Raw genomic sequence first — 27,524 nt, forward strand, 5'->3', positions numbered from 1 at the left:
TCTTACTGATCAGACTTCTCTTACAACCCAGCCCAAATCTACAGCCAATCTACAGTAATCTCTAATGGCCCTGCCCTGCAGACACTCCTACCTTATGAAGCCTGACCCTGGCAAAAGCCACGTTTTCCGCACTCTACCTTCTTGGCAGCTAAGCATCACTGAGGGAAAATTTAAAAACCTGACTCCTAGCCTCTACAATTAATGATTTCCCATCTCAAACTGGTTTTCAAAGGCATTCCTCAATCTTTTTACTGGGCTTTGGTCCGTGTCCTCACTCAGTCCTCTGGGTGGTTAATACCAACAAAAATGTGAGACATGACCTACGGTAAACAGAATATCAAAACAATCTTGAGGGTGTTGGATAAAATATGAGAAGAGAGCCAAAGGCTATACATGGGCAAAGCAATTTAGCTCAAATCCCTATGTCCTTTGGGTTCTACGTCAATTACTTTCATGGCACTAGGACCAAGGTTACTTTAATTCTTACAGACTCTTAGAGTGTGAAAAATGTGGTGAAGCGTGGACCACTGGGAAAAATGACTGCTTTCAACTCCCTTCATGCCCCAGGTACCCTTCATATTTACTATATTTTATCAATGACACATACCAAACTTTTGTTTTCAGTTTAATTTATTCTTTGCAGTTTAAAGTGAAAGTTAAAACATCAAACAAACCACAGAAGCTTTAGGTATATAGTATTGACCAGTTTTGAAACAAAAACAGTGAATGATCATTTACACACATTCCTTAACTCTAATTTTACATCTCGTTATATAATGGTACTATTGATGCACACATTTCTAATTCCTTATACATAGACCTATTTGTCAAGCAGCAGGATGGCAATGCATCATAGCACAGCACACAATGTTTCCTTTAAGAAACCAGAGAAGCCATATTTGGTGGATGGTTATGCACAGAACTGACTTGGAAGGGTACTTACTGTTAAACACTGGTCATAAGGCAGGCAGCCCATGTACATTAAGAAATGGAAAATGGAAGTTTCAGTAATATAAGATAAAATGCTATTCTTTATGCTTTAAGTTAAAAGCTATAGGATACTTTAAAAGCAGACGATACTAGGTGCTCGAATTCTAGACTCCATTAGTTGCTCCAAAGTCTACAACCTTTGAGTACTGCTCCTTAGCTTTTAAAAGTCAACTTCAAATATAAAAGCACCTGAAGTTTACCAGTCAAAAATCTAATGTGACATTGGTTACATGTTACACTAAAACACAACTTTTAAGAAAAACGGACTTTAAAAAATACTGCATTGTTGACTTAAAGTAATTTCAAACTACATTGCTCCTAAAAATAAAAGAGCACTACTTTCAAATCTTTCAACACGTTTTGGTTTAAAGTAACATTTTGTGAAGCCATTAATATGGTTCACCCATCTTCCAGCAAAATATATTCCCACCTTTCAGCAAAATAACAGTTGAACTTGTTTTTAAGCCTAGCATCATCTAAAGAAATGGGTCAGCACATAGGTGAATTAGCTATTCACCCAAAAACTAGGTATTTAATGTTTCCACCATGAAAACAATACTACAAAATCCATTGGATGAATTCTATTTTTAGCTTGATGTAAATATTAAAAACCTCACTGAACAGTGCCACACAAATATCTAGTGTTTTTTGGCATTGGAATCGGAGCAATGCAAACCAGTACGCTTGATACAGGCAATTTTCACAAAAGTGTCAGAGGCAAAAGAGATGTGGGAATGGTTGATTGGAAAGGAAATGAAACAACCTATCAGAGTCCTCAATTTTAGAACTAATCCTCAAAAGATGGCATAGTTGGTCACCATCTCTGTGAGTATTCAGACCAGATGGATACTTGAATGCACTCTTAATGCTCGGAACCTTCTAAGCTTCAAAATTAACCACAGGCTAGTCAGTCTCCCACTGAGAAAATGAAAATGCACTTATGAAGTTATGGTTAAGCACAGCTACAAAAGCACTAACAGAGAAATGGGAACAGAAACATTATCCCACACAAATAATTGTGTGTTAACACTCCTCTCGCCTATCTTAGCGGCGGCCTTAGAAATACGTACTACGGTGAGTGTATCGAGGGCAAAAGGAATGCAAGAAAAGATAAAAGCTTTAAACAAAGGAATTGGTTTGCAAAACATTCATATTGGCATCAGTGATTTCTTTTTGCACTCCGAAGAGTTAAAAGGTGGTAGGGTGTAAGCTACTTAATATGCTTTTGGATGTATTTCCTAAGTAAGTTCAACAGACCGTTTCCCTAAATCCTACTAAAAAAGATATCCCTGAAGCATAAATGTAAATAATACCAACATGTACACCTTCACATGGCTTCATTTGTAGTTACCTGTGGATGACCCCTGCAGATTTTATGAAGTTACACCAGCCATCGTTCTTTAATACTGAAACAGTACAGAAGCTCACTGGCTACTTAATGTTTGTCAGCAACTATGATTAGTATCTAAACCTAAGGTACACACCAGAAAGCAGAATCCACAGCTCAAAATAATTATTAGACTATGAAAGACCTATTTAAAATATCCTCCCAGTAACCAAGAAGCTTTTAGGCATTAATTCTTTTCTAGCTGATGACCGTTTTAACGTGATAATGCAGCTAGCATGAAGCACAAAAATTAATGCTTGCAACTTGTGTCACGGTTCTGTTCATCGCCACAGTCACAAACAGAAAACTGCATCCAATAAGGAAATGACAGAAAGAGTATGTGCCTCTTCTCAGTTGCTGGGGATCTTCCCCTAGCAAATACTGAAAACTAAACTTATGGTCTGTAGATTCCCTTTCAGTTTATCCAAAGGGCTACAATGACGGCAGAGGCAAACCTCAGGTACACAAGCTGGGGCGCAGCAAGTGCGCCTGTTAACAAACCAACTATGGGCGTGAAAGACGAGGTATCAGACGTGGTTCCACACGGTTGTGAAACAGAGGGGAGCGTCTATGATGACTAGTTCTTGAGAAAAAAAAGGGGAAAAACCTAACAAGAACTTGGATTAATACAAGACACCGGCTTTGCAGTTCATTCTTGTACAGAGCAGGTAACACTGAACGGGAAGGGTCTTTGAATTCCTATCTCTCTTCCCTGGTGAACACCCAGTCCAAAGTCCAGTGAAGACAAACACGGGCACCCGGCAGATCATTTTCCAGTGAGGCGGGCATGGTCACCACTCTATTTTATCCTCAATACCCAGGACCTCTGAGGTCTTGTCACTGAATCGTTTGTGAAGAAGTACTTTCTCCACAACGCATGCCTTGAGCATGAAGTCCTCCCACACAAAAGGGAGAAACGAATCCTCTTCCTGAAGTAGAAGACAGTTCTTAGATGCCTAAATTACTACTCTAAAACCTTGAATAGGTTGCAAAAAAAACTGTATCTCCTAGAGGACCACTGTAACAGCCTAAGAGTCAGGATGAAGTTCCCCAATAAATAACCGCTATCCAACAAAGAAAAATAAATTTACAAACTATTTTTAACCTAAGATACCATCAACTGTAGGAGGCACCATGTGTACCACTAAGAAAAAACAGGCAATTAAACCGACACAATGCCTTCCTAGCATGTAGAATGTTGGTGTTTAGTGAAACGTTGTTCTAGAGTTAAACGGGTTTTTATCACACCCATCTTGCACATACCTGAAGAAAGTGTATGAATTAACTGGTTAAGTTATAACTATAACTTCATATTCTGAGTCCAACTCTTCTGAATCACTTCTCCAACCACAGCCGCGGAGGTCTGCTCGCTTCCACAGAACAGCACCCTTGGTGTCACCCAGAGCACTGGGGAGGCAGCGTTTCTTGAAAGGGTGTTCCACCGTGGCCTTCTGTTTCACGTCAGCAGACAGCTTGGAGCAAAACAATGTTTGACGCCTTAAAGACAGTCCTGCTCGGCGCATGAATCGATCGCACCAGCCTCTCGTCGCTTTGAATTTTGTTTCGTCTATTCCCAGGGTTTTGGCAATCTCTCCCGCCTTCGACCGCATTGCCTGGCGCGTGACAGGCAATCCTTTTGCACGCATCTCACCAACAAAACATAGTACAGCTTCGTCCACTTGTGGGTATCTTCCTTTCTTAGGCCCCGTGAAGCATTTTGTTGTCGCTTTACAAGTAAATATGGAAGCACGGTCGTTCCTCCAGCGACGGATGTTGGCTTCGCTAATACCGAACGTGCGCCCGGCTGCCCTGTTTCCATGCTTTTCTGCGTACACGATAACTTTTCGTTTCAACGCTGAATCATAGTGCAATCTTTTTGAAGACATTTTTAAATGCCTCTTAAACCTGAAGCGTTTGACACCAATAATACAGTGATGACGCTGTCTAGGACAAGCTATTAGTACGTGCACACATGCACGGGCTGGGTAACTCCATCATAACCATATCCTGGCTGATGGTAATCATGAGCTACGTCCCACTTTCAGACAAGGTTAACATGTGGTAACAAAAACAAAAACACAACATACATCATAGAACGAATAAAATATGGTTTTTCAAGCCTGTAATGTTTACCAGATTCACACCAGTGCAAGAAAATAAGCCCAGGAGGCAAAGAGTAGTATGTAAGTGGAAAGCTAGTGAAGCAAAAGATTATTCTTTAAGATGGAATTTGCAATGGTCTGATTTGGTTTTAATTCCCTTTATTTTCATATGGCTTACATATAAATCTTTTTTTTTTTTCCAACTGGACTTAAAATCCAAGTAAAAAAAAATGCAAAGCCAAGTCATTAAAGACAGAGGCTCCTCACTGCCTTTCATCATTCACTAGTACAAGACGAGGGCTGGGGGTCAGTGGCCTTCATCAGCAGGTGCCCTCCTTTGGCGAGCAGATCTGATCCTGTGTGAGGATGACGAAGTGTCTTCTTCTGTTTCAGAGCCTGATGGCTCATGATCTCCCTCCTGAGATCCTGTGTCTCCCACCAGTTCCCGCAGAAACTTGAATTTCGATAGAAAAAGATGCCATACAAAATACCAACCTAAAAAGAGACAGAAACATTAAGAAAAATTATTACAAGCAATTTTATCAATTGAGAACATTCTAGTTAATTGTATAGGCATGGGGGTATTTCACCAAACAGTATGTAAAATACCAATATATATGTGATTACAAATATATTTTTATATAACAAACATTTATTAAGTATTTACTACAGACAAGGAGTAAGAATAAACTCTTACATTATACAAGGGTGGTAAAAAGTTTCTGCCTTCGTGGAACTTAGAATCCAAGCTTGGTCCATCTACATTAAAATTATGATGAGATTATGATATCTACGTCCAAGTGTTTATTTTATTAGAGTCAAATTTCTGAGAGCACTTTTCTGGGGAAAAAATACACTCTGCGTTTCCTTGGACATTCACATCTCAGTGCTAATATTTACTAAAACCAAGTCTCCTTCAACTGCAAGGTGAAGGCCATGCCATGGCAGGGGCACCCGCACTTCAGTAGGAACTTTGGTCAGGGGCGCTGGGGGCTTCAGCAGTAGGTTAAGCGTCTGACTCTGGGTTCCGGCTCAGGTCACGATCTCACAGTTCATGAGTTCCAGCCCCGCATCGGGCTCTGCACAAACAGTGGGGAGTGTGCTTGGGATTCTCTCTCTGCCCCTCCCTGCCCATTCTCTTGCTCTCTCTCTCTCTCAAAATCAATAAATAAAACAAAAATGAACTTCCGTCAGACTCAAGCTATTCATAAGTTTCTAGAAATAATAAACTTTCAAAGAAAATTAATACATTTTCTTTCATTACACGACAAAAGAATAAAGCCAGAGCACCACTATCGAGGCTCAAGGTTTTTAAAAACATGGCATTTTCATGTCAGAGTCATTAAAAAGTCTGAACAACTCTACTTACAAATAAAAAAAAAAAATCACTAACCAAGTTTTGTTTGTTTTACGAGAAGTTTGAAGTTCACTACGTTTTAGGTGCCCACGAATAAGGATCAATCAATAAATGAGTGCACAGGATAAAACCTGTGAACCCATGATAGTTGCTCTGAAATGTTAAGAGTATATGAAAACAAACAAAAGTAACCACTGTAACAAAGCTTTCCATGCAAGGGCCTTTCACTGTGCCTTCCACTTTATACACTCTAGCAGAAAAGCAATTGATCACAGCATATCCTGATGAGGAGCATTTTATGAAAACAAAATCCAAGCACCTCTTCTACCCCCAGTATTACACCAGACCAGGATGAATGGCCACTGAAGGAAATTTCTAATTCTACTTGTTACTTTCTTGCAATCTCTGAAGGAAAAAAAAAAAAAAAGAAAGAAAAAAGATCAACGCAAGCTCCTTGGTATCAAAAGACTAATAACTTCAGGGATTTAACCCTATTTCCCAAGTATTCGCTTTCCTAAACTGCTGAATGCTAACCAACCAAACCACACCACAAATATATTTTGGCCAACTGTGAGTTAAGCATTGAACTCTGTAAAACAGTATTTTAATAAAATTCCAAAGTAGCATGCTCTTGTCTCTACCCAAAATTCTTTGTAAACACAGGCACAGAGAATTAGCAGAAAAAACTCTGGAGTCAGGAGTCCCAGTTCTGACAGAAGACTCACAAAGCTGCTGTAAGAACTAAATGAGAAGGTACATACAGGGCTCAGGAGTCCAGCACTGAGTAAGCACTTTGTAAAATGCTTCGTGCACCTAAGCTGTGGTAGCACCTAAGCCCTGGGCAGTGGGATCTGAGGTGCCTTCTATTTTGTCAATTATCTTTTTTTTTTAATTGAGATATGTTTCACATAGCATAAAATTGCCTCTTCTAAAGTATATAATTCAGTGGTTTATAGTATATTCACAAGGTTGTGCGACCATCACTGTGGTCAGTGTCCGCCCAGAACATTTTCGTCGACCCCAAAAGAAACCCCGTATCCATCAGCAGTCACTCCCCATGTCCTTCTCCCTCCAGCCCCTAGCAACCACTCGCCTCCTTTTTCCTGTCTCTACGGATTTGTCTATTCTGAGCATTTGATATAAATGGAATCACAATATGTAGTCTTCTGTCTGGCTTCCTCCAGTCCGCATATACTTTCAAGGTTCATCATCCACGTTGTTACAGGCATCATCATTCCATTCCTTTTTATTGTTGAATAGTATTCCAGTGCATGGACACATCACACTAGGTTTAACCATTCAACAGTGAACGGACATCTGGGTAGCTTCTACTTTGGGGCTGGTACAAAAAAGTGTTTCTGCTTTTGGGTGCAAGGACCATTTGTGTACAAGTTTTTGAAGAGACGTGTTTTCATTTTTCTTGGACACCCAACAGTCCTACTAGGAGTACAACTACTGGGTCATATGGTAACTTTGTGCTTAACTGTTTGTGAAATTGCTAAGCCGTCTTCCAAAAAGTGGCTGTGCCACCTTATATCCCCACCAGCAACGCATGAGGTGCCACTTTCTCTACATCCTCACCAAGACTTTTTATTGTCCACCTTTTCCATTACGGTCATCCTAGTGGGTGTAGCACTGTGGCTTTTACTTGCATTTCCCTTGTGACTAAGACGTTGAGCATCTTTTCGTGTTTACTGGCCATCTGCATATCTTCTTTGGAGAAATATCTATTCAATTCCTTTGCCTACTTTTTAAAACAGATTGTTTGTCTTTTTAGCTTGTAAGAGTTCTTTATATATTCTTGATACTAGACCTTTATTAGATACGATTTCCAAACATTTCCTCCCACTCTGTGGGTTGTCTTTTCACTGTCTTGACAATGTCATTTGAAGTACAAATGTTTTCAATTATGATGAAGCCTAATTTATCATTTTTTTTCTTTGATGAAATCCAACTTATTTATTTTTTCTTTGCTTGCTTCTGTTTTTGGTGTCCTATCTAAGGAACCAATGGCTAACCCAAGGTCATAAAGATTTACACCTGTGTTCTTCTAAAAGTTTTAGTTTTAGGTCCGATCCATTTTATTAATTTTGGTATGAGAGATTCAAATTCATTCATTCTTCATATGGATACCAAGTTGTTCCAGAACCATTTGTTGAAAAGGCTGTTCTTTTCCCCATTAAATTGTTTGGCACCTTTGTTAAAAATCAAACGACCATAAGGAGGTGGGGTGGTAAAAAAAAAAAAAAAAAAAGTCAAGTGACCGCAGATTGACGTACGATATCTTTATGCTAGTACTACACCATCTTGATTGCAGTAGCTTTGTATTAAGTTTTGAAATTGAGAGTGAAAGTCTACCATCTTTGTTCTTTTCAAGGCTGTTTCGGCTGTTCTGAGTTCTTTGCATTTCCATGTGAATTTAGAATTGCACTGTTGATTTCTGCAAAAAAGGCCGTGAGAATTTTAATAGGGGTTACAGTGAATCTGTAGACTGACATGGGGGCCCTACACAGTTTTTTAATACTTCCCTGTACTGAACGTAATTTTTCTACAACAGACACACATGGGTTTTGATAAACAGGAAAATCAGGGGAAAAACAAGTCAGAAACTATAAGTAAATCATGAACACTCTATAGATGTGCAGGTTTAAACACGCCAATGCCATTAATTGGCCTAAATTATTAAAGCCAGTTGATTTCTTTTATTTTCAATATTTTTTAAACTGTTTAATTTAATTTATTGTCAAGTTGGCTGACATACAGTGTATACGGTGTTCTCTTGGTTTGGGGAGTAGATTCCCGTGATTCATCGCTTACGTACAACACCCAGTGCTCATCCCAACAAGTGCCCTCCTCAATGCCCATCACAGAGCCAGTTCATTTCAATAAATACTAAGGAAAACCCCTAACTCTTGGATTAGTTGTGACTATCAAAGATGACAGTCTTGACCTCATAAAACACAAAGATTCCAACAGTGGCTGCAAGGTGCAAAACGACCATAAAGAAACGTAAGGGAGGTTTAAGTTTTTTTATTAAAAAGAGACTACAGTGAAGGGCTGGCATGACTGGAGCTCCACCATGAAACACTACAGTGCCCTCGCGATGGTTAAGACAAAGCGAAGTCTCCTAGCACAGAAATCTACAAAATAAGGAATTGAAGACAGCTGTCACAGTCAGTTCGGGAAGCTACAAAAGCATTCAGCGAGATCACAAACTCAACTTTAAGAAAACAAAAAAATGTTTTCAATCTCTGCCAACAACCTATGTAAGGGATCCAATCTCGAGTCAAAATTCAGAATGTGGCTGCCAGCGAGACGCTTGAGTTCAGAGCAGTAAGTTACGGCTCAGCACCCCCTCCTCACCCGCACCAGCTAAGCCATCCAACTTCACACCTCTAATGTTTATCCCCCAACCTGGAGAAAAGAAAACTCCCCACTCTGGTCTGGGTGGAAGATATGCAAGGGCTGGCAGTGGAGGGGGGAGCATGTGGGTAGTGACACTGCTTCCCACAAAAAATCGTGAGGTAGAGAATTCCAGATACGGAGTTCCTCTGCTGGCCGGCCACAAAGAACAAATACTCACCGTGCCTGTTTTTCAGGGGCTACTATAATGACAGGGTAGGAATGCAAAGCTAAGAGAGAAATTGCAGTGTTGATAAGAACTGCAGTGGTATTCACTAAAGTGAGGGAAGTTCAACAAGCTGTTCTCCAAGTAAAATGAGTACGTTCTTACAGAGATAGAATTTGTTGAAGACAGATGTGGGGGAAGGGAGTTTCCATATCACAGTACTTACGAACAGTAACATCTCATGCTTCTACAAAGAGTATTAGTAGTCTGAACAAAGGATGACACCAAAAATTCCAGGCAATTTGATCAAAAACAAAAAAACAATCACACAGGCTGTAATTTATTTTAGAAAAAGAACCATTATTAAAACCCCAGTGGGTATATACCAGGAAAAGCATGACTTAGCAAACAAAAAACTAAGAGAGGTACTATCACAGTGCCAGATAAAACTAATAAGATAGGCACTGACTGTGTTAATTAGACATGGAAATCATATTAGCTAACTTTTTTGTGTCCGACTTGGGGACAGGTACTATAAGGAAACGCTTTGCACAAATTTAATGGCCAAACTGTCACTCAGTTTAACTAAACTGTTTCTTCACGTATTCCTGGTAGCTGATTAACGGGGCCCTGACCTATTCATCTATAGCACCTTACTGGTACTGATCTTACGACAAATACAAAGTAGAAAGGCACAGACACATTCCTCTCCTCTTAGGTTAATAAAGCGGCTTTTCCTTCAAGTAACAGAAACCTTGGCTTATGTTAACCAAAAAGAGGGAATTTATTGTTAGCTTACAGGAGAGCCTCAGAATGCATGGGAAGAAGCACCCTTACTGGGGACAGAACAAGAAGACTCTTGTGAACTGAGGTAGTTCTCACAGCATTATCTGTTTCCCTCTACACACTTGCTTCACTTTCTTCTCGGCTTATCTTGCACATAGCTGCTTCTTCCCAGTCCTATGAAAGACTTCTCAGTTCATACACTCAAAAATAAATAAATAAATAAATAAATAATAAAATAAGAAAATAAAATAAAACCCTGGAATCTCTATCCCAACTTGGGTCACACGTCAGCCCCAGGGCCAGTGTGCATTTCCTCTGTTGGGTATTGTGAATGTGGCTGTCGGGCCTACCACGTAGAATTTGTGTGATCTTAGCGACAGCAGGGGGGTGATGGGATAGCCTGGAGAAAGAAGCCAGTAAAGCTGTCTCTTCTACTTCCATTAGCAACAGAGTCCTGGAGGACAGTCTCCACTAATGAGTCACTCCAAAACAAAACATCCCAGAGCTAGGCAGACAATTCTTCTGATGGATAAAGTCTAGCCAAAATCTTCAACAGTCTTGCCTTGATTCCTTCAAAACCTTCAATCTCCTCACCCTGATTCCTTCAAAACTGCAACACAGTGCAACCTTTAATGAATGTCCACACTGCAAGAAGTCCTCAACCTCTTGAAATGAGAAACTACTTACCTAAGGAGGGGTGAGTGAGATCAGAGAAGGCTGGGAGTCTTACTCTCCCTTTTACAGAAAAGAACACATGTAAATGCAAGGCAAGTTCAAAAGCATTCATTATACAATGGAATGACCCTCATTAACGATAGGTGACTACCACATTACAGCCATTCACAACAAAACCACTCAAACTGGCCACTCATCACACTCTGCTAGGAAGCTTTGAGAAATTACAGCTTCCCAAAGACTCATGCCAGATAAATCATACTCCAAGGACTGCGCTTACTCATTTTTTTTTAAAGCTCCCTAAATGATTCTGATGCACATGCAGGTTTGGAAAAAAGAAATGAAGAAGACACACGAGTGCTGTTGCAGCTCAAATATGGAGATGAGCCGAGGAAAAGGAAAAAAAAGATGAGCAGTGGATCAGCAGTGGGGAGGAGGCAAGAAACCAGCCGACCAGGCCATCTAACAGAGAAGATCCCACTTGAGAAAAGGCCACAAGAGCCACATTAGCCGTTAATAGGACAAAGTAAGTGTATGAGGGGGAGCTACAAAGAAACTTTCCCAGGCATCGCTGGTAAGGGGGGCGATGCTGCAGAAGGATGATGGATGTGTAATGAAGGATGTAACTGATGGTCAGAAGTTGGACGTAAAGAACAATCATACCTTTGCTCCAAGTAGAATTCGGTTACGACCCGGTTAACAGAATGACTTAATGAAACACTTAGGAATCTGAAGTTCATTCTGTTGTATACTATGAACAAGAGAAAACAAATGGGAAGTTGCGTAACATAAAATGAAGCATCACACTCTATCTACGTGTTACTGACGTAAGACAGTATCGAATAGGAGAGGGGAGTGTGTGCCGGGAGGTGGAAAGGCATCACAGACACAAAGGACAGAATCAACAGTTCAGATTTACGACTGTGACTTTCCATATTAATAGACCAGCTCAATTTGGACTCTGGGCCCTAGTGACTAACTTCTACCAGATACGTGTATGTATCTTTGTGGAGGAGTGGGATAAAAGGAAGAATAATCACTACGAAGGCTATCTTTTACTGAAAAGGACTTACCCTTGTACCCTGCACACCTACAGCCGACAGGAACTCTCAGGAACTCTCCCGGGAGTACAGCTCATATAATCCCTCCCACTGAGACCTGATATGCAGGTACCACAAACTCCCTACCTAACCTTACTCTATGGGATGTGTGTCTTGTGCCTTGTCCTGGGATTTAGTAAGAGAGAAATGGGAAGGAGGAAGGGAGAAAAGAAGTGGCGGAGGAGAATTGTCCACAATTAGATGTGTACATGTTAAAACGAGTGGGGCAGTTTTTCACAGTTTCAAAGGCAAGTCTGCACCTCGCTGGTCTCACACTGGTAAGCACTGTATGTCAGAAACACTGGCTGGCAACACAGGGTGTATATTCTGGGACAAGCAAATGAGCACTCTCTTGCGTGTGCCAACAATTAAGCGTTATTAGCTCAAAGGATGAATTTCATGAAACACATCGTACGTTGTTTTCCTGTGCAAGATAAACGTGCTGGCAGCAGAAGGGTGGTGATAGCAGATGAACCTGCGTGATGAACCAACACCATCAACACACCACAAACCCAAGGGACGGTTGTAATTATAGAGTTCTCCCTTTACAAAGTGCTTTTCTATTCAACGTCTCCTCTAATCCTCCCAATGACACTCTGAATTAATGAGACTAGGAATCATTATCCCTATTTTCTAGATAAGAAAATAAGAGAAAGTGACTCAACCACTGAAGAAAGCCAGCTAGGCAAAAGAGAGCAATGAATTTTAAAAGTGTATCAAATATCACAGATTTTTGTGGTGAAAGTATGGCTGAAGGACAGAATCACCAGTTCAGATTTAAACACAAAACATCAATTAGAGAATGAGAATTTGATATCACCACCCAAGATCTTTTCAGGTCAAAAGCCCAGCTACAGTATAATCACAAATTCTTGTCTTGGTGGAATCAGTCCAATGGAGTTACATAATCTCACCTTCGTGATGGTATCGAAGTGGTTAACTACCTGGCTCAATACCAGTCTCCATTTGTACAAAGCTTTTTTCCACTTTCAACCCTATGACTGAGTTTTAGTTTAATCTGAAGGTAGCTAAGGCTCACTTCTAAGATAATATATTCAAGGCCATGGACACAGGCTAAGTAAAAATAGAGCCATGCTCTTCCACCTCTTACCACAATACTCCCTCTACCGCCCGCCCCTTTGGTAATGACCCACTGGGCAACACTAAGTTACAAGCCCCTGGAAATACCACTACTGAATCAACACAAGCTTGAACCACCAATACCTCCACATTCAAAACTCTTCTACCCAATAAACAAGACATTTTTTAAGTTGCCTTTTGAAACCTCTCCTCTTTCCTATTTTCTTCGTTGGTGACCACAACACTCTCACAGATCCAAATATTACCTCTATTACAAATGATAACCAAATTTTCCCTCCATGCCTTCCACCTTTCTTGAACCCGAGGGAGGAATGGTTGGCTTGAACAACAGCTCCTTCTGATTTTCTTCTTTCTGTAATGGGTATTATATCCTCTCCCCATCTCTCTGGTGAGTAGTTCCTTTTCAGCACATTGTCCCTCCTCTACTTCACCTCAGTGCTATATAATATTCTACCTCAATAAACCCTCTTCCATCTGTTTCCTTCTCTACATTCCCAGTGCCATTTTCTATCCCAGATCAAAACCTTATTATCTGCCAACTGGATTATCAGCATAATCTCCTATAGCTCATATGCATGTTGGAGCCGCACTGCTTGGCCATGAATCCTAACTCAACAACTTACTTGCAACTTGGGCCAGTTCACCTCTATGTGCCTCAGTTTCCTCTTCTGTGAAGTGGAGATAACAGTACCTACTCTCAGAGAGTGACAATGATAATAAAAAGAATATATATACTAGGCTAAAAAGATGCCTGGCACATAATAAACGTATATGAATTGTTACTACCATTGTTACTATTGCCTAGGCTCCAGTCTCTTCCTCTCTAGGGCAAACTCTATAGATGCAGGGCTACTACCACTGTTATTAAGGGTTTTAAGCATCATTGATACATAACTTTTAAACCTTCCTACTGCACTGTCTCTTCAGTGTGGTGCTATCTTGGGTGATGGCTTTAACACTGGGTGCTCACTTCCGTCCTCACTGCATTAATAACTGACTGTCTCTCATTCCCCCCAAGACACAAGTTTCTTAAGGAAATGGTATGGTTTATCAGTGTCTTTCACTCTATTCCCTATGTCTTGAGCACGTCTGGCAAAGAGTAGATACACAAATCAAATCAACCAGCCTCCATCCTCTCAGCACCCAACACACAGACAAAACCACCCATGAGTTTAAGGGTTTAATGACCTTCACCAATTAAGCCATTTCACGGCTCTGAAGATGCCTACTACATAATGTAGTTACAAGTGGACAGAACTGCTTAAAGATACTGAACAACCTTATCAAACAAGTTGACCTAACACGTACAGAACATTCTATTCAATAACTGTAGAATAATCATTCTTTTCAAGTGTATATGGAACATTCACCGAAATACACCATTAATCAGTCTCAGTAAATTTAAGAGTAAACTCTCTTAAAAAATTTTTTGTTTAACATTTATTTATTTTTGAGAGACAGAGACAGACAGATCACGAGCAGGGAGTAGAGAGAGAGGGAGATACAGAATCCAAAGCAGGCTCCAGGCTCTGAGCCGTCAGCACAGAGTATGACATGGGGCTTGAACCCATGAACCGCGAGACCATGACCTGAGCAGAAGTCAGACCCTGAACCGGCTGAGCCACCCAGGCACCCAAGAGTAAACTCTCTTAAATTTTATTATACAAAATGTATTTTCTGACCGTAACAAAAATTAAAGTAGAAATGGATGACTAAATGATATATGGAAAAAAATCAAATATTCAAAATTTAAGCAACATACTCCTAAATATTATCCATTCAAACCAGAATTCACAGGAGAAACTAAAATTAGTTTGAACTGAATAATTTTTTTTAATCAAAAGCAATACCCAAAAAGAAATTTATTTCATGATTTAAAAAAAAAAAAAAAAAAAAAAGGAAGGCCTAAAATCAATCATCTAAGCTTCCACCATGAGAAACTAGGAAAAGAAGTACACATTAAACTCAAAGTAAGTAGAAGAGAGGCACCTGGGTAGCTCAGTTTTGAGCACCCACCTCGATTTCAGCTCAGGTCAAGATCTCATTGTTTGTGGGATCAAGCCCCACGTAGAGCTCTGCACTGACAGAGCAGAGCCTGGCTGGGATTCTCTCTCTGCTCCTCCCCCACTCATGCCACACACACTCTCTCACTCTCTCTCAAAGTTAATATATAAAAAACTTTTTTTAAAAAAGGCTGATTGACTTTTTAAAAAAGATAAGTAGAAGAAAATAAAGATATCGGCATAAAGCAATGGAATAGAATATGGACAACTAATAGAGGGGAGAAAAAATGAAACCAAAGTTGATTCACTGCAAAGATCAATAACATTTATAAACTTCTAGCCAAACTAATCATGTGAAAAAAGAGAGAAAGGACACAAATAACCAATATCAGGAATGAAAGAGAAGACATCATCACAGATGCTACAGATAATAAAAGAATGAGAAAATACTCATTCTATGAATGTCCACTTTGTGTCTATAAAGGCTCACTTGAGAAGAAACAGACAACGAGAGTAGCCCAATGTCTATTTAAAAAATTGAATTTGTAGTTAAAACCTTCCCCAAAAGAAAAGTTCTGGCCCAGATTAATTCTACGGAACATTTAAGAAACTATGAACTGTGGCAGACACAGTTTAGTAACCTCAAAAAAGTCAAGCCACCGTGTAACTCTTGTGTGACCTGTCCCCATGAGTGTGGCCACAATGTGTGTCCTACTTCCAATGGAATACAGCAAAGGTGAGGGATAGTTACTCCTTTTATGAGGTTTTAAGACACATGTAAAAGGATTCTGCAGGTACAATTAAGGTCCCCATCAACTGATTCTGAGTTACTGAAAAGGGAAATTAGGGACGCCTGGGTGGCGCAGTCGGTTAAGCGTCTGACTTCAGCCAGGTCATGATCTCGCGGTCCGGGAGTTCGAGCCCCACGTCGGGCTCTGGGCTGATGGCTCAGAGCCTGGAGCCTGTTTCCGATTCTGTGTCTCCCTCTCTCTCTGCCCCTCCCCCATTCATGCTCTGTCTCTCTCTGTCCCAAAAATAAATAAACGTTGAAAAAAAAAAAAAAGGGAAATTACTTAGGAGGACCCAACTGAATTAAGTGTTAAGTCTTTAAAAGAGACACTGAGCCTTTCCTTGGTATCAGAGAGATTCGCCCACTGGCTTAAAGAAGCAAGCCACCACAAGTCCTACAGTCACAAGGAACTGAACTCTGCCAACAGCCGTAAGAGGCAAGCTAACACCCTGACTGCATTTGTGAGATGGACAGTAGAAGACCCAGCTAAGCCATCCCCACACTCCTGACCTGCAGACACTGTGAACAAATAATTATGTTTTTGTGAGCCGTTAAGTTTGTGGTAATGTGTTATGCAGCAAGAGAGAACTAATACCCTAATTCTAAGTAAATTCTTCCTTCCAAGAAATAAAAGAGAAACACTTCCCCACTCACTTTTGATGAGGTCTCCCAGGACCCTCAGGACAAAATCAGATAAAAGCATTTAAGAAAGCTACAAATATTCCTCATGAAACAAATTCTGCAATATACAAAAAAGATACATATGAAAAGGATAACCATCAACATATAAAAAGAGTCTATCTGAAGAACGTTGGGTTGCTTTAACATTCAAAACTCAGTGTAAGACACCATGTAAACACTTAAAGACTTAAGACTTAAACACTTAAACACTAAAGAACGTGATCATCTCAACACAGAAAAAGCATCTGAAAAAAAAATCCACCATCCATTTCTGATTTCTAAAACATTTCATCAGGTTAGGAAAAGAAGGAAAGTTTTCTTCTTCGACCTGATAAAGAATATCTACAAACAGGGCGCCTGGGTGGCTCAGTTGGTTAAGTGGCTGACTTCATCTCAGGTCACGATCTCACGGTCTGGGAAGTTTGAGCCCCGTGTCAGGCTCCGTGCTGACAGCTCGGAGCCTGGCGCCTGCTTTGGATTCTGTGTCTCCCTCTCTCTCTGCCCCCCCCCCCCCCACTCACACTCTGTCTCTGTCTCTCAAAACTGAATAAATGTTAAAAAAAAAATGTTAAGAATATCTACAAACAACCTACAGCTAACATTACACTCTACAGTGAAAGACTACATGTTTATCTCCGAAAGATCAGGGAGAAAGATCTGCTCTCAGCTCTTTCAATGCTATACTAGAGAGGTACGATGAAGCAAAAACTAAAAAAGACACAGATACTGGAAAAAATAGGTAAAATCATCTTCATGTGCACTTAATACGAATCTCTGGGTAGAAAATCCTACGGAATTTACAAAAACTAAATGAATTTAGCAGTATTGCAGAATACACTGTCAATATATGAAAATCATTTATATTTCTACATATCAGCAGCAAATATTAAATGAGTACCACACACAATAGTACCAAAAATATGAAACCTTCACAGTTAAATTTGACAAAAGTAATGCAAAAATTGTATTATATACTGAAATACGTAAAATGTTGCAAAGAGAAATTAAAGTCGAAGAAGGAGAAGGAGGGGGGGAGAAGGAGGAGGGGAAGGAGGAGGGGAGGGAGGAGGTGGAGGGGGGAGGAGGAGGGAGAGATACAATACGGTCATGGATCTCAACCTTAAGATGTCAAATCTCTCTACCTTCACCTACAGATTCAATAGGTCTATTCTGGCAAGCTGATTCTGAAGCTTAAGGAAATGCAAAAGATCTAAAATAGCAAACATTTTGAAAAGAGTAACACTGCATAACCTACACAATTGATATAAGGATACATATATGTCACTGAAACAGAATAGTCCAGAAATAAATTCATATATAGGGTCAACTGATTGTCAACAACTGCCTTTTCAATAAATGACGCTAAAACATCATTTTCAACAAATGATGCTAAAACACCCTTATGTAAAAAAGAGCCCTGATCCTTAACTCAAAAACCATACACAAAAAAATCACCTCAAAGATCACAGTCCTACAGGTAAAACCTAAACTATAAAACTCATAGGAAAAAGTATTTGTGCCCCGGAGTAAGCAATGACTTCTTAGGATTCAAAAAGCATGAAATATAAAAGAAACTGATCAATGGAACTTAAAATACAAAACATTTGCTCTTCTAATGATACTTTAAAATGAAAAGGCGGGGTGCCTGGGTGGCTCAGTCGGTTGAGCATCCCACTTCCGCTCAGGTCATGATCTCACGCTCCGTGAGTTCGAGCCCCGCGTCCGGCTCTGTGCTGACAGCTCAGAACCTGGAGCCTGCTTCAGATTCTGTGTCTCCCTCTCTCTCTGGCCCTCCCCCCGTTCATGCTCTGTCTCTCTCTGTCTCAAAAATAAATAAATGTTAAAAAAAAAAGTTAAAAGGCAAGACACATCAAAATATTTATAAAACATGTATCTGATAAAAGACTGTCCCCCCAAATTGTTACAACTTGATAATAAAAAGATAATGCAACTTCTTAAATGGGCAAAAAATGTAAACAGACACTTGATAAGATAGCTGTTGGCAATGGAAAATGTTTGGCAGTTTCTCACAGAGAAATGAAAACATATACCCCACCAAAACTTGTAAATGAATGTTAATAATAATAGTAATACTTGTATCAACCAAAACTGGAAATCCTAACATCCATCAATCAGCAAAAGGATAAACAAATCGTGGTATACCCGTACAATGGAATATTATCCACCAATTGAAAACCTGAATCACTGATATATACAAAACCACAGATGGATTCAAAAGCATTGTGCTAAGGGAAAGAAGTCAAACACAAAAGACATGCTGTATGATTCCATTTACATTAAATTCTAGAAAAGGCAAAATTATGGTTATGGAAAGCAGTGCAAGTGTTCCCAGGGGCTTGAGGAACTGACTACAAAAGGACATGCGGGAACCTGGAGTGATCAAAAAGTTCTGTATCTTGGTTGTGGTGGTGGTCACACTACTGTATACATGTTGTTGTTGTAAACTCAACAAATTCTGCCCTTCCTTTTCTGTGACCAACAGACATGTTTTACCTTATTCTCTCACTATCTTTGAAATGTGTATTATCATCCATCTCAATCTAAGGACAGTTTATGTGTCTAAGACCAGACTTAACCTTTGAAAATCTATTTTCCACACATCAGTTAATTCATACTTCGTCACGAATACGATCCTCCGTATTCCCAGATTCTATTACTTGCACTCGGCTAAAAGTAGAGGTTGTGTGCACTGCTCAAGTCACAGCTAGTAAGTAAGTGGCAGTGTTGGTTGCCTTTAAAGCTGGATCAGCCAGAGTCCAACTCTGCTCACTAGCTCCCTGACGAGGGAGAACAGCACAGCAGGAACCCAGGACTGGGCACTAGACAGGCCTGCAGATTTGTCCGTCTGGGGTCTGCTGAGCCAGGTTCAACCACGAAGCACAAGGAAGCCAACCCCTGGGGAAGGGAGAATGTGCCCACGGAGACAGACAGCTGCTTCTCTCTGCTCCTGCAGGCCCCCACTGAGGCTCTCCCGTGACCTAACGGCTTCAAATCTCAAACGCTCTTCAGACACGGGCAGACAGAGCAGACGAAGTGGCATCACTGTTGTTAGGCCGTGCCACAGTCAGGCCACGACCACTCCCAGCCCCTACACCGTGGCCTCCTGATTTCAAACTCTCATCAACCCTAAATACTGACCTACCTGCTTTCCTTGCTTCTAGCCTCCCCAGTCCACACACTGTAGCTAGAACAGCCTATAAAATTCTGAGTTCCTGCTAAAAAACTCTCAGCTCCCCAGTGTCTATCAGAAAGCATAAATTCTGCAGGCGATGCATATAAAATGCCACAATCTGGGTGCTTCCTGCCTCCATCTACAACCTCATCTTAGCCCGTACTTCAAGGACTAAGCGTTCATTCGTTTACTCATTCATTCGAATATTCGTGAAACACCTGCCATGTTCCAAATACCATCTTTACTGAAACATATTGGCCCAATAAGGAAATCTAGGCAAAAACAAAGTATTGTGAGGGAAAGGGGCAGGTGTGTGAAAGGCAGGTATCTTAAGAGAGAGGTTAGGGAGGCCTCGCAGACAACTAGAAGGACAGTGACAAAGTTGCCATTTACTGAGATGGAGAAGGCTCCCAGATCAAGAATGCACTTTTAGATATGCTTGTTATACTCGTTCGAGAGTTTTTATGACCCCATTTCCAGGCCCCCCCCCCTCCTCGAGGTGGGGAGGTCAGGGGGTGGAGCTGAAACATGCCACCCTCTAATCCCATTTGTTCTTCTTAATGACCAGCCCCTGGCCTCAAACCACCTAGAGGCCCCACCCCGAGCCACCTCCCTGCAATGGTCCAAAGATGCTATGAATAAGGAAAGATGCTCCTATCCCCCCAAAATTCTAAGGGTTTGGGGAACTTTTTGCCAGAGACCAAGGACAAAGACCAAATATATTATTATCCCACGGAGTTGAACTCCTTAGTTGATGACTACTCTTCAAGCCACAGGACAAAGAAAACATTTGTTTCTCTTTGAAAATCAGGTAACAACAGGGAATAAGTACACACACCCAACTTGATGAATTTCATGTAAAATACAGTGTGCCTACCTTAGATCTTTTCTTAGATTCTTACAAATTTGTTGCTGAAAGTAACAACTAATTTGTATCCTCTTCCAGAATTTGTGACTTAGTGGTAGAACCAGGTTTTCGGTAGTTATCTTTGTATCTCAGAACCATGCTTATAAGAGAGGTTCAAATATTTGAGGGAAGAAAGGGCATATGACATCTGACCATAAGTGGGAATAAATGAGAAAGGTAAAAACAATGCCTAAGGTTTTGTGCATAAACTGAAAATAAGGAGTTGTTTTGGGTAAAGATTCTGGGCTCTATTAAATAACAAGAAAAAGGAGCAGAGTCATGTATGTCAACTTGGAGCTCAGAAGCCTAGATCTTACTCAAGTTACATTGCAGGATTTTTTTGTAACTTCAATACCTGGGATTCACTGTCTTGCCACTTTGAAGAATAAAGAGGTGGACACAAAATGAACAGCAGGGAAAAGTTTATTAGGGTGCAAGAAAGTAAGAATAGTATGAAAGCTCTCTAAGAGAAGGAGCATTTGAAAGTGAATGCCTGTGACAACAGCAGGGGACTTTGTTTTACAGGGTTTTGTTCAGGCCTCTCTACTTCCCCGAGTTTCTTCTCAGGTGCCACCTTTATTGCCTGGGTAACTCTAAAAGCCTACTCACTCCTTTTTGATTGGCTATTTTCTATTGTATGAGGGGCGGTCTGTGGCCATCCTGTTCCCTGTGGGTCATAAGGTGTTAAGGTCTACTACTTATTTTTAGTTAGGTCTTTTGTCAAATTCCTGGTAGGGGGAGTATGTGGTCTGTCACATTCTTCAGAGGAACCTTATGCCCGAAGGAGTTTGCTGTGGTCAGACCCTCCCATAACTGTTCCAAAATTTGTGTTTTTCCCCAGCCAGAGACCTCACGTCCTACCTGACCTTTCCCTCTCTGCCTATTTTATCCTATCTTTCCCTAATATAGTTACCTTGTATGAGTGTCTTCCCCGTTGGACTAAAAGGCCCTCAAGAGCATGGATTATGCTTCATTAATTTGTGGATACCCATAAGCACTGCCACAGCACCTGAACATGAATGAGTTCCTTCAGTGCATCTTGAGCAATAGGAGGGCTGTCCATCTTGAGACCACCTTGGTTTGTACTACCCTGAAGACTTGTTGGTAACAGTTTTAATAATTTATACTGGGGCATCCTTCTTTGTTCTTTCTTCAAATATAGGAGGGTCTACTACAGGCCAAGCACTACTCTCAAATCCAAGGACAGAGCCGTGAACCAGCCAAACAAGGTCCCTGTCTTCGTGGAGCTTATACCCTAACTGGGGAAAACAAACTCATAAAACAGCTCACCTCAGAAAGGGCTAAGAGCTCAGAAAACCAAGGATCACCGAGATAAAAAGTAACTGGGTGAGTTACCCGAAGCGGACGGGGCAGGTCTCTTCTGAGACAGCAGCGGATGTGAAACGTGGATGCAGAACCAGCCACGTGAAGAGACAGAGGAAGATTGAGGGCAAAGGCCCTGGGGAGAGTACAAGGCTGGCCTGTTGGTGGAAAGGTGAGAGCGGCGGGGAGGAGAACAGAGGTGAGTGGAGAAGCAGGAGGGGCCACATCAGGCAGATCCTTGCAGCCACAGTAAGGGATCTGGATTGTATTCCAAGGGAAACGGGAAGCCACAGGAGGATAGGTTTTAAGCAAGGAGTGACATTTTCTAAAGGGTGGTAAAATGATCTGGCAGAGCAAAGGAAACAAAAGTCTGGACGGCTGGAAAGACGAATATCAAATGGAGCCAAAATTTACTCAAGAACTATGGAAAAGATCAGGACTTGGGATGGGAAGACGGGAGGGTTGAGGAGGAAAGAAAAAAGGACTGGCGGAAAGTCTATTTGCAAAGCTGACACGCAGGCAGCCAAGTGTAAAGCACCCAAGCAGAAAATGAGAGGATGCTCCTCGGAAAACACGAAATACCCATGGAGAAGAGACCTCCAGCCACCAACAACTGGGGACTCTCCTAGAGAAGAAGAACTTGCTGCCAGAACTGACACTAAGACTTGATTACCAACTTTTACTTCCTCACCCTTAAACATGAATACAGAACAGAGCAGTAGACATTTGTAAAAATCTCCAATCGCAGAAAGAATCCAAAGCAAACAAACCAAAAGAAAAGATATGGAAGAAACAAAGACAATGCAGGGAGAAGAAAAACACTTCATTAAAAACTACAGTTGACCCTTGAGCAATACAGGCTTGAGCTGTGCGGGTCCATTTACACACAGAATTTTTTCAATAAATACAGTACTATAAATGTATTTTCCTTATGGTTTTCTTAATGACATTTTCTTTTCTGCTTTACTGAAAGAATACAGTTGTAATACATACCCAAAATATGTGTTAATTGACTCTTTATGTTCTCAATAAGGCTTCTGGTCGACAGGGAACTATTAGTTAAGTTTTTGAGGAGTCAAGAGTTACCTGTGGATTTTCAACTGTGTGGGGGTTCGTGTTCAAGAGTCAACTGTATTACTAACATGCTTATAAAGAGAAAATATAAAAGCATAAAGCAAAAAGAGGTTCTGGAGAAGCAATCAGAGAACAAGTTCAGAAATTAAAAACTGGGTAACTGAAATAAAAACATAAGAGATAGAAGATAAAACCCAAAACATATCCCAGAAGGGAAAGGAGAAATGATAAAAAATAGGATATAAACAGGTAACACTAAAGAACAAGCCCATGAGGTCCAACATCCAACTAACAGAAGTGTTTTTAACTGAAAGGACCCAGAAAAATGGAAGGAAGAGAATGTACCAAGGCATATAATTATGACATTTCAGAATAACAATGATAGAAAAAACTACCAGAAAGTATCTAGAGACAGAAACCAAGTTACTTATAAGGACAAAGAAACAGAGGGCATTCGATTTCTTAAAATCAGGCCTAAGAAGCTAGAAATCAATAAAGTAATCATTTTTAAAACGTGGATGAAAATTATCTACCACCTGACAATCATTCAAATTATCAATCACGTATAAAGGTGGAAAGTTTTTCTAGACATTTTGACATCAATGAAAGACATTTTGACATCAACGAAAGATATGTTCAGGCAGGCATTAGTAGCTCAAAAAGGTTATTTTCCATGCATTTTTTTTTCAGAAAGCGACCAGAAAATGTGCTCCTGCAAAACAAGATTATAAATTGAGAATGATGATGACATGAGATCCAGAAAACAAGGGTGCCAGCAGAGAAAGTCAAGGGGAGGCGAGATGGAAGGAGAGCTCTGGGGTTGGATGGCAGAGCGAGACCAAGGGGCAAAAACAGGGTGCACCCAGGAAAAAAGTAAGACTAGGAGGTAAACTGAAAAGGCAACTGTTAACTTCAGGAAAAATGAAGAACCATACAAGAAAGGAAGTGAAGTCATATTACATCATTTGACCAGCAGGGACTATTTACACAGTTAAAATATAAATCTTGACTCTCAAATGAGCCAAAGACTGTCATTACCAATGGCATGCAAGGGAAGAAGTGGGGACTCTACCATGGTTAATAAATAATGCCTATGTTGCAAAATCAAGAACTAGCTATGAATAAATTATTTACGAATATGAAAGTAAATAGGCAAAACAGTGAGACAGAGGACTGAAGGGAACTACTTTATGCCTTTAGTGCTATTGACTTTTGAAACTGCTTCTTTTGTTAAAAACACTTGAGAAGGGGTGCCTGGGTGGCTCAGTCAGTTAAGCAGCTGACTCTCGATTTCGGCTCAGGTCATGATCTCATGGTTTGTGGATTCCAGCCCCACATCGGGCTCTGTGCTGACAGCGCAGAGCCTGCTTTGGATCCTTTCTCCTTCTCTCCCTGGCATGCTCTCCCTCCCTCTCTCTCAAAAGTAAACTTAAAAAAAAGGGGGGGGGGGTTCTGTTTTAGATGTATTAAGTTTGAGATTCTTTTTAGACATCCAAGTGTGCTATTAAGAAAAGACATTTGGGCGGGGGGAGGACGCCTGGGTGGCTCAGTTGGTTACACGTAGTCTGACTTGGGCTCAGGTCATGACTGACTTTGGATCCTGTCTCCCTCTCTCTCTCTCTCTGCCCCTACCCAGCTCATGCTTGCTCTCTCTCTTTCAAAAATAGAAAGAAAGAAAGAAAGAAAGAAAGAAAGAAAGAAAGAAAGAAAGAAAGAAAGAAAGAAAGAAGAGAGAAAAGAAAAAGAAAAAAAGAAAAAGAAAAAGAAAAAGAAAAAGAAAAAGAAAAAGAAAAAGAAAAAGAAAAAGAAAAAATACTTGAGGTGCCTGAGTGGCTCTGTTGGTTGAGCATCTGATTCTTGATTTCATCTCAGGTCATGACGGGTCGTGGGATGGGGCCCCGCATCAGGCTCAGCGCTAAGCATAGAGCCTGCTTGCGATTCTCAGTCTCTCTCTCTCTTTCCTTTTCCCCAGCTCACTCTCTCTCTCTCTCTAAAATTAAAAAAAAAATTTTTTTTAAGAAAAACTATGTGATGCATGAGCCTTGGGTGCAGGAAAAAAGTGAGAGCTGGAGATAATCAATTTTCGTCATTAGCTACAGTTAATATTTAAATCTCCAGGACTAGATAAGGTTATCATAGGGAAAGACCAGAAGGAAAAAGGAATAGAAATACATACTTGTATTATAATACAGAAATATAATAGAAAATAGCATGCATTATTTCACAGAGTAAGGGCAAGTACTAGTCCATAAAATTTTTATTTCAGAGACAGAAAGATGATAGTGAGACAGATAAATGTATAAAATAAACAGATTGGTAGATGTAATTTGTATACTTATAAATGTACTGGGAATAATGTAAAATGTATTTCCTATCAGAGACTGTGATCCAAAATATTTAAGAAATTCTAGGGGATGAGAAGCCAGGAAAAAGGTAAACAATTAGGCGCTGTGGTCGGAAGAATACTATGAAAGTATAGTGTACAAAAGCCAAGAGAAATACTTCGTAGAAGAAATGCTCACCTATATGGAATGAGTATGAGAGGTTAACTACAATTAAGACTAAGTGACCAGTGACCATGGGCTTGGTAATATGGAGACCATTTGTTGCTGACCTTGACAAGGGCCACTTCAGTGAACAGTGGTAGTGGAAAACACTTTAGCGTGGATGAGAGGCAAAAAAGCACATACAACCAATACAGACAAGAGAAAGAAAACCTCCCCAGGAACCTGGAATTTGAACATCAGAATTCACTATGTGAAAGAACCAGTCAGAGTTTTAAAATAAAGTAGGCTACCAGTTTCTTGGGACAGTCACAGGTTTCTAATCTCCAATGTTGACTGTATTTGGAGATAGGGCCTCTAGAGACTTAATTAAGGTTAAAAGAACTCATAAGGGTGAGGCCCTAATCCAATATGACTGGCTTTCTTACTAGAAAAGATTAGGGCACAGACACACACAGAGAAAAGACCACGCGAGAACACCGGGAAAAGACAGCCGGGAAAAGACAGCCTTCCACAAGCCAAGGACAGAGATGCTTACATGCTTTCCTCCTTCCCCACATGCAAACAAACCACACACATCTGCTTTTCTTTACTTCCAGAATCTCACATATCTACAATTAGCCCCAAATTCTGACGTCGCAAGCAGGAAACCGAGAAAGGCTGTTCAATTGTTTTATCATCAGAAAAGAAAGGCTGTTAACTCCGGTTCCTTCCTAAAGCAAGAAAATTAAAAATATACACACACATATATATAAAAACAAATACATATATAGGCATTTGCATAAGTGCACACATATCTTCTCCAAACATAGTCGATACTGAGCATTTAGTACATCATGTAATGAATGTATTTATTTTTATTTCTGCTTAGTTATTGCATCAACCTGAACCCATTCTTCAATATATTGGAATTATGAAAAATTAAGCTCACTGACATCTGGTTCTCAATTACTTCCCAAATTTTCACAACTGCTCAGCCACTTTGCTCAGAGACCTGTGGTTATCAGTTACTGTACATACAGAAGTCAAGAAGATCTAAAATGACGCTAATATTACCCTGAGAAGAAAGTTTTATGTCGTCTCAACCCAAGAAAGTCAAAAAATCACAGCAAACAAAACAGCACCATTATTACAAAACTGAGAGTTAGGTTACCTGACCCTGGAAGTTTAATATAGCCGGGGTTTTTTTTAAGTTCTGCCTAGCCTAGACATTTCTGTCGGGAATCTAGTTTGAGCCTGAACTCGAAGTAAACAATTTCACGGAGGGTTTCATACCCAACTCTGTCCCCACCCCCTGATTCAATGAAGGAACGGAAAGTTCTCATTATCATCAGGGCCCGAACCTCTAAAAAAAAAAAAAAAAAAAAAGGACAAGGAATAACCAATCACTTCACCTTCGAATGCAGGCCAAGGTTAAAATCTGGGCAGACAGTGGTAAGAACGGCAATCAGGAGCAGACGCTGCCCGAGGAGCAAGCAGTATCTGGTTTAACCCCGAGTCAGGATGCCCAGCCCTGGAACCTGTTCTTTCCCTCTCCAGGATGCCAGAGGGCCTGTCCTGGGTGAGGGGCACATCTCCCCCGAGCGACGTGGGCAGCGGATGATTTTAAGACACTTGTCCATCCACGACATTTAAAACCAAAAAAAAGAGAGACAGAGACAGGGACAGAGAAAACAAGCGAGCACCCCGAGTCGCGCGGGCGTGTGTACCGCCGTGTGGAACTGCCCCGCGGCGGATGCCCCACTCACCGCACACCATCAGCAGCAGGACGATCAGCAGCGTGACCACGAACACCAGCAGGGTCAGCCCGACGTTGTGCCACATCTTGGGGAGAGGACGGCGGTCGGAGGCGGGCTGCGGGGCGGCGGGCGCGGGCGGGCCGGCGGCGCGTGCTGGGCTTCAGCGGCGGGCGCCGGGGGCGGCGGAGCGCCGGGGCGGCATGGGCGGCGGACGCCCCTCGGCAGCGCCCCCAGGGGGCGGGGC

General features: G+C 40.9%; 1 protein-coding gene across 1 annotated transcript; it reads right to left on the reverse strand.

Moving 5' to 3' along the window:
* Positions 1 to 612: 612 nt before the first annotated feature.
* SMIM13 (small integral membrane protein 13) lies at positions 613 to 27,524 on the reverse strand. The gene is made up of 2 exons (XM_006931455.5): positions 27,290 to 27,524; positions 613 to 4,974 (listed from the first exon to the last, which is right to left on the reverse strand). Exons 1-2 carry the CDS (start codon positions 27,363 to 27,365, stop codon positions 4,787 to 4,789), a joined length of 264 nt encoding a protein of 87 aa, XP_006931517.2. The 5' UTR covers positions 27,366 to 27,524; the 3' UTR covers positions 613 to 4,786.

Source organism: Felis catus, chromosome B2 (assembly GCF_018350175.1).
Source record: "Felis catus isolate Fca126 chromosome B2, F.catus_Fca126_mat1.0, whole genome shotgun sequence".
NCBI lineage: Eukaryota > Metazoa > Chordata > Mammalia > Carnivora > Felidae > Felis > Felis catus.

Bases quoted from the DNA above. Each gene is read 5' to 3' on its own strand.
- SMIM13 (XM_006931455.5), bottom strand. From the start codon at position 27,365: ATGTGGCACAACGTCGGGCTGACCCTGCTGGTGTTCGTGGTCACGCTG. The intron at 4,975-27,289 runs GTGAGTGGGGCA...GTCTCTTTTTAG, and splicing joins CCTGCTGCTGATGGTGTGCG to GTTGGTATTTTGTATGGCAT.